The sequence below is a fragment of the Canis lupus genome, chromosome 17 (assembly GCF_003254725.2).
Source record: "Canis lupus dingo isolate Sandy chromosome 17, ASM325472v2, whole genome shotgun sequence".
Lineage (NCBI taxonomy): Eukaryota > Metazoa > Chordata > Mammalia > Carnivora > Canidae > Canis > Canis lupus.
The window spans coordinates 25,889,887-25,906,792 of record NC_064259.1 but is presented as its reverse complement, the minus strand read 5'-3'; the positions used below and the strand labels follow the sequence as shown (position 1 = coordinate 25,906,792).

General features: G+C 39.6%; 1 protein-coding gene across 2 annotated transcripts in view; it reads right to left on the bottom strand.

The window, feature by feature from the left end:
* The window catches only part of TTC27 (tetratricopeptide repeat domain 27), a 172,784-nt gene that overhangs the window by 155,449 nt on the left and 429 nt on the right, over window positions 1–16,906 (bottom strand). For both annotated transcript variants that reach the window (XM_025454220.3, XM_049095466.1), the window contains exons 2-5: window positions 15,713–15,890; window positions 15,006–15,135; window positions 7,969–8,109; window positions 3,163–3,265 (exon numbers count right to left, since the gene is read on the bottom strand). In XM_025454220.3, coding sequence (XP_025310005.3) covers window positions 3,163–3,265; window positions 7,969–8,109; window positions 15,006–15,135; window positions 15,713–15,890 — 552 coding nt within the window. The remainder of the gene's footprint in view (window positions 1–3,162; window positions 3,266–7,968; window positions 8,110–15,005; window positions 15,136–15,712; window positions 15,891–16,906) is intronic.

The following is a 16,906-nucleotide window of genomic DNA, read 5'->3' as shown; positions in this document are numbered from 1 at the left end:
GGGCCAAAGGCAGGCGCCAAACCACTGCGCCACCCAGGGATCCCCTTTACCCAATTTCATGAACTAGAAGCTCATCCCCACTCTTTTTCCTCCTTTGTACTAAGTTCGCTTATGGAGCACTCTACATCATTTCAAAAATATGCAATGGCATGAATGGAGGAGACTCAGTCTACACCATCTACATTTTACTAAACATAGAGGACAGCATGTCTGCTAAATGGGGCATTGGGTCTTCATTTTGTAGGTTCATTCGAAATGAACTCAAAGGTTCATTCTGTTTTTCATTTTGAAGAGAACTCTACCCCTATGCAATTCTATCAGGAGAGATTCAAAATTCATATAGCAAAATTGAAGGATCAATTTTCTAAGTGCTACAGTATTCCACTTTTGGAAAAATTCTTGTACAGAAGTTAAATCAGATGAAAGTTGCTATTGAGATGGAGGATGACAAATGGAGTTCTAAAATGTTTCCCTCAAAGCACATGTAGAAAGCCTCAATAAACCTCAGCTGTTGTTATTTAACAAACATGTACTAAATATGTACTATTTTCTAAGTACTATGCTAAGTAGAAAGAAGTTTAAAAAAAAAAAAAAACGAGCTCACAGGGAGCTCACAGTCTAGAGATTCTGTAGCCTTAGTGAAAATAAAGATGGTTCAGAAAGCTAAATTTGCTCATAAAAATCTTTTATAATCCAAAGCATTAAACCAAAGACTACTGTAGGAAAAAGGGATAGCTGTTTTTCAATTCTGTTACTCAAATATCATTGTATAGAAAAGCAAATTCCTTACGTGTAATAAAACAACTAATCTATCATATGTCAGGTGTAAATTCCATACTAGAATACACACACATACACACACACACATATATATATTTTTTTGTATATATACAAAGTCTGATCTAACATGTCTTTTGCTTGTTCCACAGCCTTGTATTACCTAAAATCCTAAAAGAATATAAGTGGTCTAAGTCTTGGCATAAACAATATAAATCAATCAATTACTATACTCACTGCATAATACTTTCCTTACTTTCCCTTTTTGAATCATGTACAGATGTTCATTTTATCTAAGATTAGCATATGCTTATGTATTTCTACCCTCAAACAAAAAACAATTGAGAAATTAATCTCAACAAAATTACCAAGCTTAGTAATATCTATTACTGCACAAACTAACATCTTCCTCTAGTGTGCTGTGGTCTAGACTGTTACTGCATAGATGTATCTATCCTTAAAGGAAACAGACTGCAGAAAGGTATAGAAGCTTCTTGAAATTGCATACATGCATATGTTAAGGGTTGTTTTATCCCTTCATGAATGTGCTATCCATCAAGTACAAATCATTGCTTCTCCACCCAGAGTGACACAAACCACTCCTTCCCCAACACATCCCCCCTTATCCATGGGGGACATGTCCCAGGACCCCCAAAGGATGCATGAAACCACAGTAGTACCGAATCCTAGATACACTACATTTTTTCTCTCTCTCCATGTCTTTTTGTACTGTTATCACACATCTTCTTGTGATGATGTGAGACGGTAAAATGCCTACGTAGAAGGTGAAGTGAGAGGAATCATGTAAGTATCGTGATGTAGCGTGATGCTTTGATCTTCTGACAATAGGTCAGAAAGAGGATCATGTGCTTCCAGACCACAGATGACTACAGATTAAGTAAACCATGGAAATAAAAACCATGAATAACAGACAGTACTGTACACATATAAGCACATGTATACATTCTCATGCCAAACATACTCTTGCTACGTGAAAGGAATATGGGCTTTGGAATCAGACATACCTTGTAACTCAGAAGTTCATTACCAAGTCCTTTTGTGTTCAAGTTTCCTTCACTATAAGAGAATCTGTTTTTGTTTTTGTTTCATAACTTTTGCTAAGAATAATCATTCCAAAAGCCCAGGGAAACCAAGTGTCTAAGTACTCAAGATTTTTCCTCTTTTCAAAATGCTTCCTTAGGAAATGTGAAGAGCATTTGTAACACAGGCAGTGCAAGGCACTGACAGAGGTGTGTGGTTTATACTTTCATTTATATTTTAGGTCCTTTTTATATAAATTACATATTACAATAAAAATAATATAAAATGTAAAAGTGCCTCTCTGTCTACTGTCATCCTCAGTAAAGTCTATTTCCTGCCAAATATTAAAAAAAAACAAAGGCTTTCTTCATGTGCTCAATAGGACAGAGGATGAGTAATTTCTACTCTGCATGTAATTTGGCACAATTTACTACAACTGGAGTCTGTTTCCTTCAAAGGTACATCTATGCAGTAACAAGGTAGGCCACAATACACTAGACAGGACACTAATTTGTGCAGTAACAAATAATACTAAACTAGGTGTTTGATTGAAATTAATTTCTCAGTTTTCTTTTGTTTTGTTCTACTGTAGAAATACATAAGCTTATGCTAATCTTAGATAAAATGAACATCCGTACATGATTCACAAAGGGAAAGTAAGGAAAGCTAAGGTATTTTTTTAAAATAAAGTTTAAAAATAATAAATAAAATAAAATAAAATAAAATAAAATAAAATAAAATAAAATAAATAAAGTTTATGTTTGTTTCCAAAGAGGCTTCTTAAAGAACAGAGAAAATATTAAAATACTTTTAAGCAATTTGCGATAAAATCCTGGTAACCTACACTTTCTAAATAGATAAAATAAGTGATAGTGATTACCTCTTTTAAAATTCAATGGCAAAAAGAAATTCTATAATCTGACACCCTAATAATTTGTGATATTCCACACCCAGAAATAAAGGGGAAAAAAAAGAAACAACCTCAACCAGAAAACTACTATTACCTATATAAAAAAAAAAAAAACTACTATTACCTATATAAAAAAAAAAAAAAAAAAAAAAGGGGATCCCTGGGTGGCGCAGCGGTTTGGCACCTGCCTTTGGCCCAGGGCACGATCCTGGAGACCCCGGATCGAATCCCACGTCAGGCTCCCGGTGCATGGAGCCTGCTTCTCCCTCTGCCTATGTCTCTGCCTCTCTCTCTCTCTCTCTATGTGACTATCATAAATAAATAAAATAAAATAAAATAAAAATTAAAAAAAAAAAAAAAAGTAAAAAGGACTGTCTCAGCTTAGAAATTAGCATGGAGCTGCGTGCCCACATCAAACAAAATCTGCTACGTACCTTCCTGGATACAGTCTCCAGCAAGAGCAGAGAGCTGTGGTGAGCGCTCCTCCAGTAACTGCTGGTGAATACTCACACATCTCAAAGTCCACCATGGCAAGCTCTAGGAAAAAAAGTACTACGTAAGCTGAAAATAAAGGCCTCTCTGAAAAACAATTTTTACATTAATTGAAATCAGTGTTTAGAATCTTTTTAACATGCGTGAAATTAAAGTTATGCTTCAACAAACTTATCCATCCACTGCTCTGTCCTTGGGTATAATACCCAAATCTGCTTCTTTCTCTTCTTCAAGAATAACCTCTCTCTTCCATTCTCTCAGAGCCTGTAATTTTAGCCAGTTGGGCTTCCTGATGCCATTCAGAACTTAGTATCTCCTCCTTTAAAATGTTTGCTGCTGTCATCATCTCCACTGTGGCACCCCCTCAGCACCACAGTCCACACAGCAGCTCCTCCAGGAGAGCTCCAGCAAGAATTTCCAGGAGGCAGAGTATGCAGTGGTGGTAATGGGAGGGGAGGGGTAATTTTTCTTCCCTCCTCTGAAATTCTAGCATATTATTTGTACTACTACCTCCTTTGCAAACACATTCCACCACATTCATATAGGTCATCCCTAGCTTTCAGTGTTGTCCACCATCTGCCCAATAAGATAAGAAATCATGTCCTGCTCATCTCTACATCCTCCTCAAAGCAATGTATTTTACACAAACCACACATTAAGAAATACCTTGGATTCAAATATTTCCCAAAACTAACCCAATCCCTTCCATATCCTTGTGAAATCCCTCCATGAAGCCTTCTCCCATGAGGAGGGCACACATCAGTCTCTCACTTCTCTGAACTTCTGCACTGTTCCTAGAAGTTAGTACCACATCAGACAGCTCTTATTTTTCAAGAGTAGAACTCCACCTGGCCCAAACATTTTGAGGATAGACACTGCTTTTTATACACTGTCTTGACTAATGCACAGGCTGAGAACACAGTAGGCTTTTTTCTACTGTCTAGTGTTCTTGATTACTATTTAAAAAAAAAAAAAAAAAAAAACTTGTCCCTGGAACACCTGGGTGGCTCAGTCAGTCAAAGCATCTGATTCTTGATTTTTGGCTTAGGTGATGGTCTCAGGGTTGTGAGATGGGAGCCCAGCGTTGGGTCTGCACTGGGTGTGAGGCCAGCCTGGAATTCTCTCTTTCTCTTTCCCTCTGCCCACCCCCCAGCCCCCATTTCTGCACGCACAAGGTCTAAGTAAATAAATCTTAAAAAAAAAAAAAAGAAAGAAAAGAAAACATACATCATCAGGTGCTGAACCTTTAAACATCAGATCAACACATTAACTCTTTAAGATTTTATTTATTTATTCATGAGAGACACAGAGAGAGAGAGAGAGAGAGAGGCAGAGACACAGGCAGAGGGAGAAGCAGGCTCCATGCAGGGAGCCTGACGTGGGACTTGATCCTGGGACTGCAGGATCAGGCCCTGGGCTGAAGGCGGTGCTAAAGGTTGGGCTCCCTGCATGGAGCCTGCTTCTCCCTCTGCCTGTGTCTCTGCCTCTCTCTGTCTATCATAAATAAATAAATAAATCTTAAGGAAAAAAAAATTGCGAGCTTACTCCTTTTTTTTTTTTAAAGATTTTATTTTTGGGATCCCTGGGTGGCGCAGCGGTTTGGCGCCTGCCTTTGGCCCAGGGCGCAATCCTGGAGACCCGGGATCGAATCCCATGTTGGGCTCCCGGTGCATGGAGCCTGCTTTCTCCCTCTGCCTGTGTCTCTGCCTCTTTCTCTGTGACTATCATAAATAAATAAAAAAAATTTTTTTAAAAGATTTTATTTTTAAGTAATCTCTACACCCAATGTGGGGCTTGAACTCACAACCTCGAGATCAAGAGTCACAGGTCTACCAACTGAACCAGCCAGGTGCTCTTCATTTTTTAAATAATTATAAATAAGGAAAATGATATTTCAGAAAAATTACCTAGCATAATGTCACGCAGCTATTAAGTGGCTAAGCAAGACAAACTCTGATCTGATTTCAAAGCCAAGACACTTTTTACTCAACATTTACGTATTACTAATACTAGCCTATCTACTACAGATTAGAGGATTGGGGGGAAAATCACCTTCTTTTATAGTTCCACAAAAACATCACAATGAACAACTAGATATATCCTTTACAAGTAAGCCTACTCAAAGCTAACTTTAAAAGGTTAAAATTAACTTGGATAAGTGTAGGACACTTCTTTTATTTTATCTTCACTTATCAAAGAAGTCATTTTTATATCATCAATTAGAAAATGACATATTAAAGATCCAAAGAAAAAAGAACTGTCATGTTTTCATTGAAAGGCAAGATTTCAGCAAAAAGTGATGTTTGCATGGTGACATGTAACAAGAAAACAGGGTTGTAAACCCAAGTCAAAAATTGTTTAGAATCTGTTTAGAATTCAAATAACTTAAATTTTTAAAAAAAAAAAAAAAAAAAAAAAAAAAAAAAAAAAAAAGGGATCCCTGGGTGGCGCAGAGGTTTGGCGCCTGCCTTTGGCCCAGGGCGCGATCCCGGAGACCTGGGATCGAATCCCACATCAGGCTCCCGGTGCATGGAGCCTGCTTCTCCCTCGGCCTGTGTCTCTGCCTCTCTCTCTCTCTGTAACTATCATAAATAAATAAAAATTTTTAAAAAAAAAAAAAAAAAAAAAAAAAAAAAAAAGAATTCAAATAACTTGTCTCTCCAATCCTACAAAGTATGACATCCACAACTAGCAATTCACATATCTATTTGTTCTAAGTTGACAGTACATATACCTTTTTTAAAAATGCTTAACAGGGGTGCCTGGGTAGCTCAGTTGGTTAAGCATCCAACTCGATTTTGGCCCTGGTCATGATCTCAGGGTCATGGGATCGAGCCCTGCACTAGGCTCTATGTTCAGGGCAGAATCTGCTTGGCCCTCTTCCTCCAACCCCTCCCCCTGCTCGAGTGTGCTCCAGCTCTAAAATAAATAAATAAAATCTTTTAAAAATAATGCTTAACATAATTGCTGATGAAAGTTTTCCACCAACAAAATTTATAACTGTCTCACTCACTCATTAATAACTAAGTCATGGGCAGCCCCAGTGGCCCAGCAGTTTAGCACCACCTGTAGCCCAGGATGTGATCCTGGAGACCCGGGATCGAGTCCCACATCAGGCTCCCTACGTGGAGCCTGCTTCTCCCTCTGCCTGTGTCTTTGCCCACCCCCCCACCCCCGTGTGTGTTGCTCATGAATAAAGAAAAAAAAAAAAAAAAAAAAAACTAATTCACTAGAAAGAAAATAATGCCATTTGGCAGCCTTGTACCTTGGCAACTTTCTTCAGAGCCAATTACTAGTCATTTTATAAGAGAGCATTTCACTCAGATCAACTCTGGAAACATTTTTTTAATTCAAGCTAACAGGGCCAAAAAATCACAGATAAGGCCTCTGACATATTGAAACCCATCTAGTAAAACCTCTTCTAGTACAACTGATTCCAATTCCCCTGACTTTCATGACAATGATAGAGGCAAAACTTGCCTTACCTTTTCTTTGTCTAAACTGAAATACTTAGGAAATTAAGCCCTTACATAGTATAGACCAAGTCTACATTCTGCCAACTGAAAACTGTTTCTCAAAATTTTTCAGCCAATACTAAGAAATTGAGAGGTTTCATATAAAATTTAATTTATTATTTCTGGTAACATGGGTCAAGCTGCCACAATCAGAACAGGAGTCAGTAAGCTATAGTTTCCAGGCCAAATCCAACAACTATCCCTTGTTTTTGTGCAGCCCAAGAACTAACAGTTTGTACATTTTTAAACCCCTGAAAGAAACACAATAGAATATTTTGTGACATGTGAAAAGTATATAATTCTTTAAAGAAATGATGTAACAGGGGTACCTGAGTGGCTCAGTCCATTCTGACTCTTGATTTCAGTTCAGGTCATGATCTCAGCACCATGAGATTCTCCCTCTGCCCCTCCCCCTGCTCATTTGTGTCACCCACACTTGCGTTCTCTCTGTAAATAAGTACTTTTTTAAAAATGATGTAACAGGGATGCCTGTGGGGACTCAGTGGTTGAGCGTTTCCCTTTGACTCAGGGCATGATCCTGGAGTCCTGGGATCAAGTCCCACATTGGGCTCCCTGCAGGGAGCCTGCTTCTCCCTCTGCCTTGTCTCTGCCTCTCTCTCTCTCTCTCTCTCTCTGTGTCTCTCTTTTTTTTTTTTTTTTTTTTTAATTTTTATTTATTTATGATAGTCACAGAGAGAGAGAGAGAGAGGCAGAGACACAGGCAGAGGGAGAAGCAGGCTCCATGCACTGGGAGCCTGATGTGGGATTCGATCCTGGGTCTCCAGGATCGCGCCCTGGGCCAAAGGCAGGCGCCAAACCGCTGCGCCACCCAGGGATCCCATCTGTGTCTCTCATGAATAAATAAATAAATAAATAATCTTAAAAAAAAATGATGTAACAGACATTCAACAAATGCTGTAATAAATTCAACCCGAATAATGAACCAAGGTATGATGTGAACCAGGACACAGTAATTAAGATCCACTGTAAAACTAATGAACATTGATATACATTCACACATACACATATATACATCTATTTAATCCTTTTAAAGGGGCTCAATATAATCTCACAAAGAGAGAACATTTTTATTTTCATCAGATTTTACAGTGAATTACCTAGTCAACTAAGAAACACACCAAAACACTGTCAGCATCACACCTGAAGTCTGATGCTACTCAGCACATAAGTCATCCCTGGGTATGAACCAACTGCCTTTTTTTCTTTCCTTACCTGAACAGCTGTCAGTTTATGCCTTACATTCACTAGAATAACTCGTGCTAATAAAAGCAGTATAGGCTTTGAGGTCAGGCTGTAGACTGATTCACCGTCTAGAATAAGCAGATTCAGAACAACTGTATCCAGTCCTTTGACCTAAAAAAAAAATATGTAAGACAAGACGACATGATTTAACAAAATATTAATCTTTATAGGTCATATAATAACATATTTTCCTTAACTCAGCTTTGAAACAAAGGCATCAATCTATTACACAGCAATTGGCACTGGACAGAATCATAACATTATAAATGCCCCTGGAGACCCACAAATCCTATATGCTTGCACTTTAGAAGAACAGTGAAATTAAGAAAATGCTAGTATTGAAGAGGCTTCATTCTTTATAGATTTACTTACAAAATATCATCTCTAAAAAGCATCGCTATGTTAAAGTACTTCTAGTAAATACATTTCACATATACTTCATTAGCTGGCAAATGTCATGACAAAGCAGGTCTGCTCCATAATTCCTTTTTTTTTTAGGATTTTATTTATTTATTCATGAGAGACAGAGAGAGAGAGAGAGAGAGAGAGGCAGAGACACAGGCAGAGAGAGCAGCAGACTCCATGCAGGAAGCCTAAAATAGGATTCAATCCTGGGTCTCCAGGATTACGCCCTGGGCTGAAGGCGGTGCTAAACCACTGAGCCACCCAAGCTGCCCTTGCTCCATAATACCTAAGCCAAACAGCCAGTAAGGTCCTACATAGCAAATGCTGAGTGGGCTTATAACCATGGACCGGTAAGAACATAAGGCTGCAAAAAAAGAGATGCCTTTGAAAAATCCACTCCTTGGCTGAACAGAGATTTTCTACAATGGACAAGGCACCCGTGTTTTCTAAGATGTGTACTTTATAATTTTGACAGCTACCATAAAATAGACAGCAAGCATGCTTACATATTAGAAGCACGGGCTCTAATGTAATAGACACAGAATAGTGTCCTTTTTCTGCCTCTTACTCGTTTGGTATGGGTAAATTTTTTAACTGAAGCCTCAAATATGAAATAATAAAACTCACTCATTATAGCGTTCTCATAAGGATTAAATTAAATAAGCCAAATAATGCCAGTACTTGGCTCAATATGTTGTTGAAGAGCTCAATATGGCCAAGAAAGAAATAGCTGTGGGTTCATCCACTGTCCTACCTTCATCATCAAGAAGTGTAACAGAGAAATAGAGATTTACCATGAAAAAGCGCCACCAAACCACAAACAAAGCTTACCATTACCTACACTAAGGGCAAAGGAATTTTTTTTTAAACTTCAATAATTAAGAAACTATGGTGACGTTATTATGGCTACCTCAATTTTAGAAGGAAATAGATATAAATGTTATGTGTAGCTGAAAAATGACACAGAAGTCAGTGTTTGAACAGAAATCCCAGCGTGTTGTCCTACTCCCAAACCACTGTTCTTCCTACCACTCCAGTTGCCTTCCCCACAGATCTCTTCCTGCCTCTCAGGATGGTTCAGGACCAGGCCAAGCATTAGAAGGCTGCAAGACAGGGCCAGGATCACATCTAGTCTTCTGACTGGGACCACTTATGGTGGTGTGCTACTGACATACAGATAATGGAAGAGGCCCAGTGTAGAGGAGCCCCTCACCGTGAGATCAGTCTGCAACACATGAGCCCAAGGTGTTTTGTGAGACCTCCAAGTGGAGGTGCTGAATACACCACTGGATACACTCACTTAAAAGCTTGGGAGAAAAACCTGCCCTCTGTACCCAGACTGTATTCACAGCCTCATCGAGTTCTCTTCTCATACAAAGATACCAAAATAAAGATTTAACCACCTTTATTTCCCAAAGTCCCAACCAAACTGGTGAAGTACAACAAGATATGACATGCCTTTAGGACAAGAATCTGGGTGCCTGGTTGGTTCAGTCGGTTGGGCAGCTGACTCTTGATTTCAGCTCAGGGCATGATCTCAGGAACGTGGGATCGAGCCCCATGTCAAACTCCATGCTCAGTGAGGAGTCTGCTTGAGATTCTCTCTCTTTCCCTCTCCCTCTGCCCTCTTCCTTCCCTGCTCTTATGCCTCTCTCTCTCTCTCCCTCTAAAATAAATAAATCTTTAAAAAAAAAACCATATTCTAATCATTTTGAAATGAGAAACACATTAATTTAGCAGAAATTTAAATCATTCTCTTCTAAATGAAATCTCTATAGATAAGTAATAAATGAGTAATTTACTAGGGTAACAAAAAACGATACAAAGCAATAGCCCGTGGTATACTACCTATGTATACTGTCTCTGATACTCAAACCCAAGGGTGGTTACTAAACCACCTACTCTTCAATTCAAAATTCTCTGGAGACGGGCGGCACCTGGGTGGCTCAGTCGGTTAAGCATCCAACTCTTGATTTCAGCTCAGGTCATGATCTTAGGGTCATGAGATCAGCCCTGCTGTCTGGCTCTGTACTTGGTGTAGAGTCTGCTTTAAGATTGTCTCTCCCTCTCCCTCCCTCTGCCCCTTCCTCTCCTCACACATGCTCTCTTCTCTCTCTAAAATGAATTAAAAAAAAAAAAAAACCTTCTCTGGAAATGGTATTAACAAGGCAAGTAATAAATAAATGAGTGAATGTATGAATAACCAAATAAACACATTTCTCTTCCCAGTGCTACCTTGCATCATCATGAAAAAATGAAATGCTTTTCTATCTTCTGCTTAGGTAAATCAGCTTCTGCCGACCCCCAAGATATAACACTGATATTCCAGCTGAGTTCTAAATGTGTTTCAAGAGGTTTTGGGAAATGAATGGTCTGTTTTTAAAAAGGATTGTTTACATTTTCAATAAAAACTGACAAAGCAAAGGTTATGACTCTCTTAGGAATTATTCCTCAGTCAAGACAGCATGTGACATGTAAAAATAAGTATTTATCATAATAGTGAAAAAAAGTTGAACATCAGCAAGCCTGAGATAAATTTACTATAAAACCAGATTACTAAGATCAACCTTTCTTTGTAAGAGGTGACCAGTAATGCTTGGACATGGGCCTTCAGTGCTATACCTTTGGTTAGCACCAGACATCGGAAAACAGTATTAAAAATGGACAAGGCCATAAGTTAAAAGCAGGGAAAATGAATTTGGCTTTGGTCACTATACTCCATGACCATAAAATATGTTCACAAATATTTGTGCTTCACAAGAGCTAAGAAACATAAATCAGCACAGAAAAATGACAATTAGAAAATACTGACGTGTTTAAAAACTTCAACTCCCCCTACCTTCCAAATTCTCAGATTGCTGGCAAAGAGTATAAATTGAATATTCCTTTTAAAAACAAACTGACGGGATCCCTGGGTGGCACAGCGGTTTGGCGCCTGCCTTTGGCCCAGGGCACGATCCTGGAGACCCGGGATCGAATCCCACATCAGGCTCCCGGTGCATGGAGCCTGCTTCTCCCTCTGCCTGTGTCTCTGCCTCTCTCTCTCTCTCTCTCTCTCTCTCTCTCTCTCTGTGACTATCATAAATAAATAAAAACTTAAAAAAATTAAAAATAAATAAAAAATAAAAAAACTGACCAAAAAAAATAAAATAAAAAATAAAAACAAACTGAGAGGCGCCTGGGTGGCTCAGTCAGTTAAACATCTGCCTTCAGCGCGGGTCATGATCCCAGGGTCCTGAGATGGAACCTGCTCAGCAGGGAGCCTGTTTCTCCCTCTCCCTTTGCCATTCCCCTGGCTTGTGCTGTCAAATAAATAAAATCTTTAAAAAAATAAAATAAAAATAAAAACAACCTGACCTTACCAAAAAGAGATGAACATGCTTACACTCTAAGGCAAAGCAACTCCACTTGTGGATATATAGAGCACTGCAGAGCTTCCCCACTCCTTGCTGGGAAGGGTGTATAAGTGGCTAAAAGATCATAGCCCGAGGACCAGTAAAAACAGCATCCTCCATTAAGCACACTGCATTAGTCATTTTTTAGTATGCTATGCTTTGAAATTCTTGCAAATGATTTCCAGAAGATGTGTTCCTAATAGCATTAATGTAATATACAGCAATAAATAAAAAGGAAACGTACTATATGGCCATCAATAGACAGACATATAGATTCTGATGCAGTCATACAACTGAAATACTATACAACAGTAAAAATGAATAACAGTATTTTAAAATACAGTATTTCAAAAAACAGTATTTCAAAAATATACCATTGAGCAAAGCAAGTCACAGAAGAATGTATACAGTTTGTTTCATTTTACAGAAGTCCAAAAACTGGCAAAATTAAACAATAGGTATTCTACAGTTATATAGGTGCTGAAACTATGAAGAAAAGCAATGGAATGGTTAACACAAAATTCATGGGACTGGCTCATGGGAGAGGGCGGCCGGGGACATCATCCAGAAGCGCACGCAGGGGACCTTCTAAGGCGGTATTTCCCAACCCCTTTCCCAGTCACAGCACACGGAGAAGATGCTATGATTAGTGGTGCACAGCAGGGATCTAGCAAATGCTGCCAACCAGAAGGGACCAGTTGAAAGGCTCCCCCACACCCACACAGGCCCCACACAGGGCCCCTCTGCTCCACATCTGTAGAACAGTGGTCATGAAGCTCTGTTCTCCTGCGCTACTAATGTTTCTCTCTCAAACTGGGTGGTGAGAACAAAGGAGTTTTATTTATTTATTTATTTATTTTAATTTATTTATTTATGATAGAGAGAGAGAGAGAGAGGCAGAGACACAGGCAGAGGGAGAAACAGGCTCCATGCACCGGGAGCCCGATGTGGGACTCGATCCTGGGTCTCCAGGATCGCGCCCTGGGTCAAAGGCAGGCGCTAAACCGCTGTGCCACCCAGGGATTCCCAACAAAGGAGTTTTATTATTTCAACTGCATACACTTCATATGCTTTTTTCCCCCAATGTATGAGATAGTTCTAATGGAAAAAAAAAAAAAAAACCAACAACTAAAATCAAAGTCTCAAAGTTTCAGGCAGCCTGGGTAGCTCAGCGGTCTAGCACCTGCCTTCAGCCCAGGGCGTGATCCTGGAGACCCAGGATCGAGTCCCACATCAGGTTCCCTGAATGGAGCCTGCTTCTCCCTCTGCCTGTGTCTCTGCCTCTCTTTGTGTGTCTCTTGTGAATAAATAAATAAAAATCTAAAAAAATTTTTTTTAAAAAGTCTCAAAGTTTCCTACAATCTGGCCTGAATCCCATGAAGTCTGACCTTTCAATGCTACTTCAGCAGGCTCACAACATCCCGCTCCCACAAACACTGCACTCTTCCCCGCTGTGAGCATCTACTTACATGACCGCACCCAGACTGCCTTTCCTCCTCTTCCCTACCTGTCCATTTCTCATCACCCTTCAGGTTTAACTCAAGGACCACTCCCAGCTAAACTGACAAAATTCCCATTCCCCACATCTCTTAACTTCAATATTTTACAGTCCAAATCTCTCATGTAACCTATTTCTGTACTGCTTTGAATTGTTACCTGACATCACAGGTGCTTCTGCACTAGTATAGCAGAAAGAGGGCTGGATTTGGACCCAGAAAATGTGGCTTCCAATTGCCTAGCTCTAAGACCTCCAACAAGTTTCCTTCACCACTGGGAGCTTCCATTTTCTCATCTCCAGAATCCTCAAACTGATAGAACATGTGAATTGGGATGCCCGGGTGGCTCAGCAGTTGAGCATCTGCCTTCGGTTCAAGTAGTGACCCCAGAGTGCCGGGATCAAGTCCCACTTCAGGCTCCTTGCAAGGAGCCTGCTTCTCCCTCTGCCTATGTCTCTGCCCCTCTCTGGGTCTCTCATGAATAAATAAATAAAATCTTTAAAAAAATTTTTAAAAACAGAACATGTGAATTAAGCACTCACCCCACATATCTGTGTGCAACAAACACTTACGACTTTGACTATTTGGTGAATTTTTAACCTAAACCACAGGGCTGAAGAGGCAGAAACTGTTTCATACACAACAAGAGAAGAAATGAGATGTTCCATATAAGCAAATTTCTAGACAACTGAGGCATATCTCTTTAAGTGACATAATCTTTGGGATTTTACTTTAATGACAACTTTTATAAAGTGAACATTAAATTCCCTTCTTAGACATAACATACAGAAAATTTTTTAATCTCTTGTTAATGATTTAGGGCCAGGATCAGAATTTCAATTATTCTATTACAACATAATATAGTTATTACACAGATGTGTACAGAGCTAATTACTGTGGCTATCAGATTATGGCTGTTTTTGTACTTCTCTTTCCACTCCCACCATCAGATTTTTAAAATATATTTTACTTATTTATTTATTTTCAAAGATTTATTTATTTGAGAGAGCATGCGAGCAGGGGGAGGGGCAGAGGGAGATGGAGAGAATCTCAAGCAGACTCCATGCTCAGCAAAGAGTCCAATAGAGGGCTGAATCTCTTGACCCTGAGATTAAGACCTGAGCCAAAACTAAGAGTCCGACTCTCAACCACAGAGCCAGCCAGGTGCCCCTATTTATTTTTTTAAGTAAGCTCTATGCGTAACGTGGGGCTCGAACAACCCCAAAATCAAGAGTCATACACTCCACCAACTGAGCCAGGCAGGAGCCCTTCTACCTTCAGATTATTGTTTATTTTTAAAGATTTTATTTATTCATGACAGACACAGAGAGAGAGAGAGAGAGAGAGAGAGAGGCAGAGACACAGGCAGAGGGAGAAGCAGGCTCCATGCAGGGAACCTGATGTGGGACTCGATCCAGATCTCCAGGATCACATCCCTGGGCTGAAGGCGGCGCTAAACCGTTGAGCCATCGGGGCTGCCCTACCTTCAGATTATTAACACTTATCTCTAATAATTCCATTCCTGACACTGAACCTTCTGGAAGTACTTGAAAAATCTGATTAATGAACAAGCATTCTTAGTAGATTTTGTACAAGGTAAAAGTCATGTTTTTTTTTTCCTACCTACTATTAACTCCAGTTTATAAAAACCAGTTCCTAAAGAAAACAGTAACACAATAATAACTATATATGACATTTCCAAGAAGCATACCTCACTGAATTGCTGGAACAAAATGGACGGCAAAAAATCCTGAGGTTGTAAATCAACGGGCGGCCCTGTCCAGTTACTCTGAACAAAAAGTTGCAAACTGCTTACACCAATTAGGAATATCACCTGTTGTCTGCATACAAGAATAAAGAAACAAATATGAACCACTGTATAACCACAATTTCATTTCAGTTTTACTATTAAAAATGTAAAATATTAACCAACATGCACAGAGATTATCCAAATATTACAAAATAAAATTTCTGAAACTTAATTTATGTCTCAATGTCTAATATTATAACCATGAGCCACACAGGGCTCTTTTAAATTTAATTACAATTAAATGAAATTTAAAATTGTGTCCCTCAGTTGCACTACCTACCTCAAGCTCAACCACATGTGACTAGTGGCTGCCATACTGAAGAGCACATTTTCCAACAATGACTGTCTTACACTGGCAAAGCACTATTAGATGTATTCAGTCGGCTTTTCTATGAAGATTTCTTTTCTTTTTTTTAATGTATTTATTCACGAGTGACACAGAAAGAGAAGTAGAAACATAGGCACAGTGAGAAGCAGATTCCCCACCAGGAGCCCATTGCAGGACTCAACCCCAGGACCCTGGGATCGTGACCTGGGCCAAAGGCAGACACTCAACACTGAACCACCTCGGCGTCCCTTCTCTATGAAAATTTCAAATAAAATTCTACCTTTCAGTTGTGTCCAAATCTGTTGAGTAATCCAGGAATGTTACTATCTGCTTCTCTAGGAAGCTGTCAATCTTTTCTTCAGTCATCATTGTTGAGTTAAAAATATTTTGAGTCAATGAACTTAAGAATATGGCCTCATAGTTCCCTTCGAGCAGCAATTGTAAGAAAGATCCACTCTCTGCAATATAAAAAATCAGCTCAATAATCCAAAAGACCAATTCTTTTCATGTTGTAAAGGATAACGCTATTAGGCAAATCTACCATTTTCACATGCAAAAAAAAATGTATTTCCTTAGAATGCTTACTATACATTAATCACAAAGCACTGAACAAATTCCTATTATTCTATGAACATCACTTCTACAATTCACAGCTCATCCATACGATGAGCCGCAAGGTAGAAATTAGATCCAGGAATAATATTCCTCATTGGTCATTTACTGCTGGAAATTCAAAAAGAGTCCTATTCACAACAGAAAAGTTTCTACAATCGGGTCTAAGGCCTTTCATAATGTAGCTTCTCGGATCCCCACTATTGCCCTGAGGAACAGCTGGTTCTCTCCCTGCTCCTCTAATACCCCATGCACCTTCCCGCCTCCACATTTTTACACCTGCGATTTCTCCTGCTGAGCTCTTCTCCACTTGTCTGACCTTTTTAATCAAAATTCAGCTCATGTCTGACTCCTTCCATGAAATCAGACTTCAAAAACTACCTCTCTCCAGAAGCACCTGTTGCCTTCACACACACACACACACACACACACACACACACACACACTCTTAGACACTGTCCTACTAAACTGTTATTTTTCTTCCGGGTCCAGCCTAAATCCCACAACCAGATGGGCCTTTATCCCACATCTGTCACTAGTAAACACGCTTTTAACCCTGCCTCTCCAGTAAATGTGCACAGTTCACAAACATTACATCGTTGCTGCCTCGTTTCAACTTTTGTGCATATCAGCTGTGGGACCCGGAATAAATTAGTCAATCTGTCTTTAAACGTCTTCACCTGCTAAATGGCATGAAACGGAGTATCCACCTTAAGTGTTTATCGCAAGGATTAAATGACCTTAAACGTTAAGGGCTCCGAAAAGAAGCTGACCGGGCTTCGGCGGTTACCGCGGAACCCAGGCAGGGAGAAGGCGCGGAGCCCGGGGACCCCGCCCCCCGCATCCAGCAGCAAGAATCCTA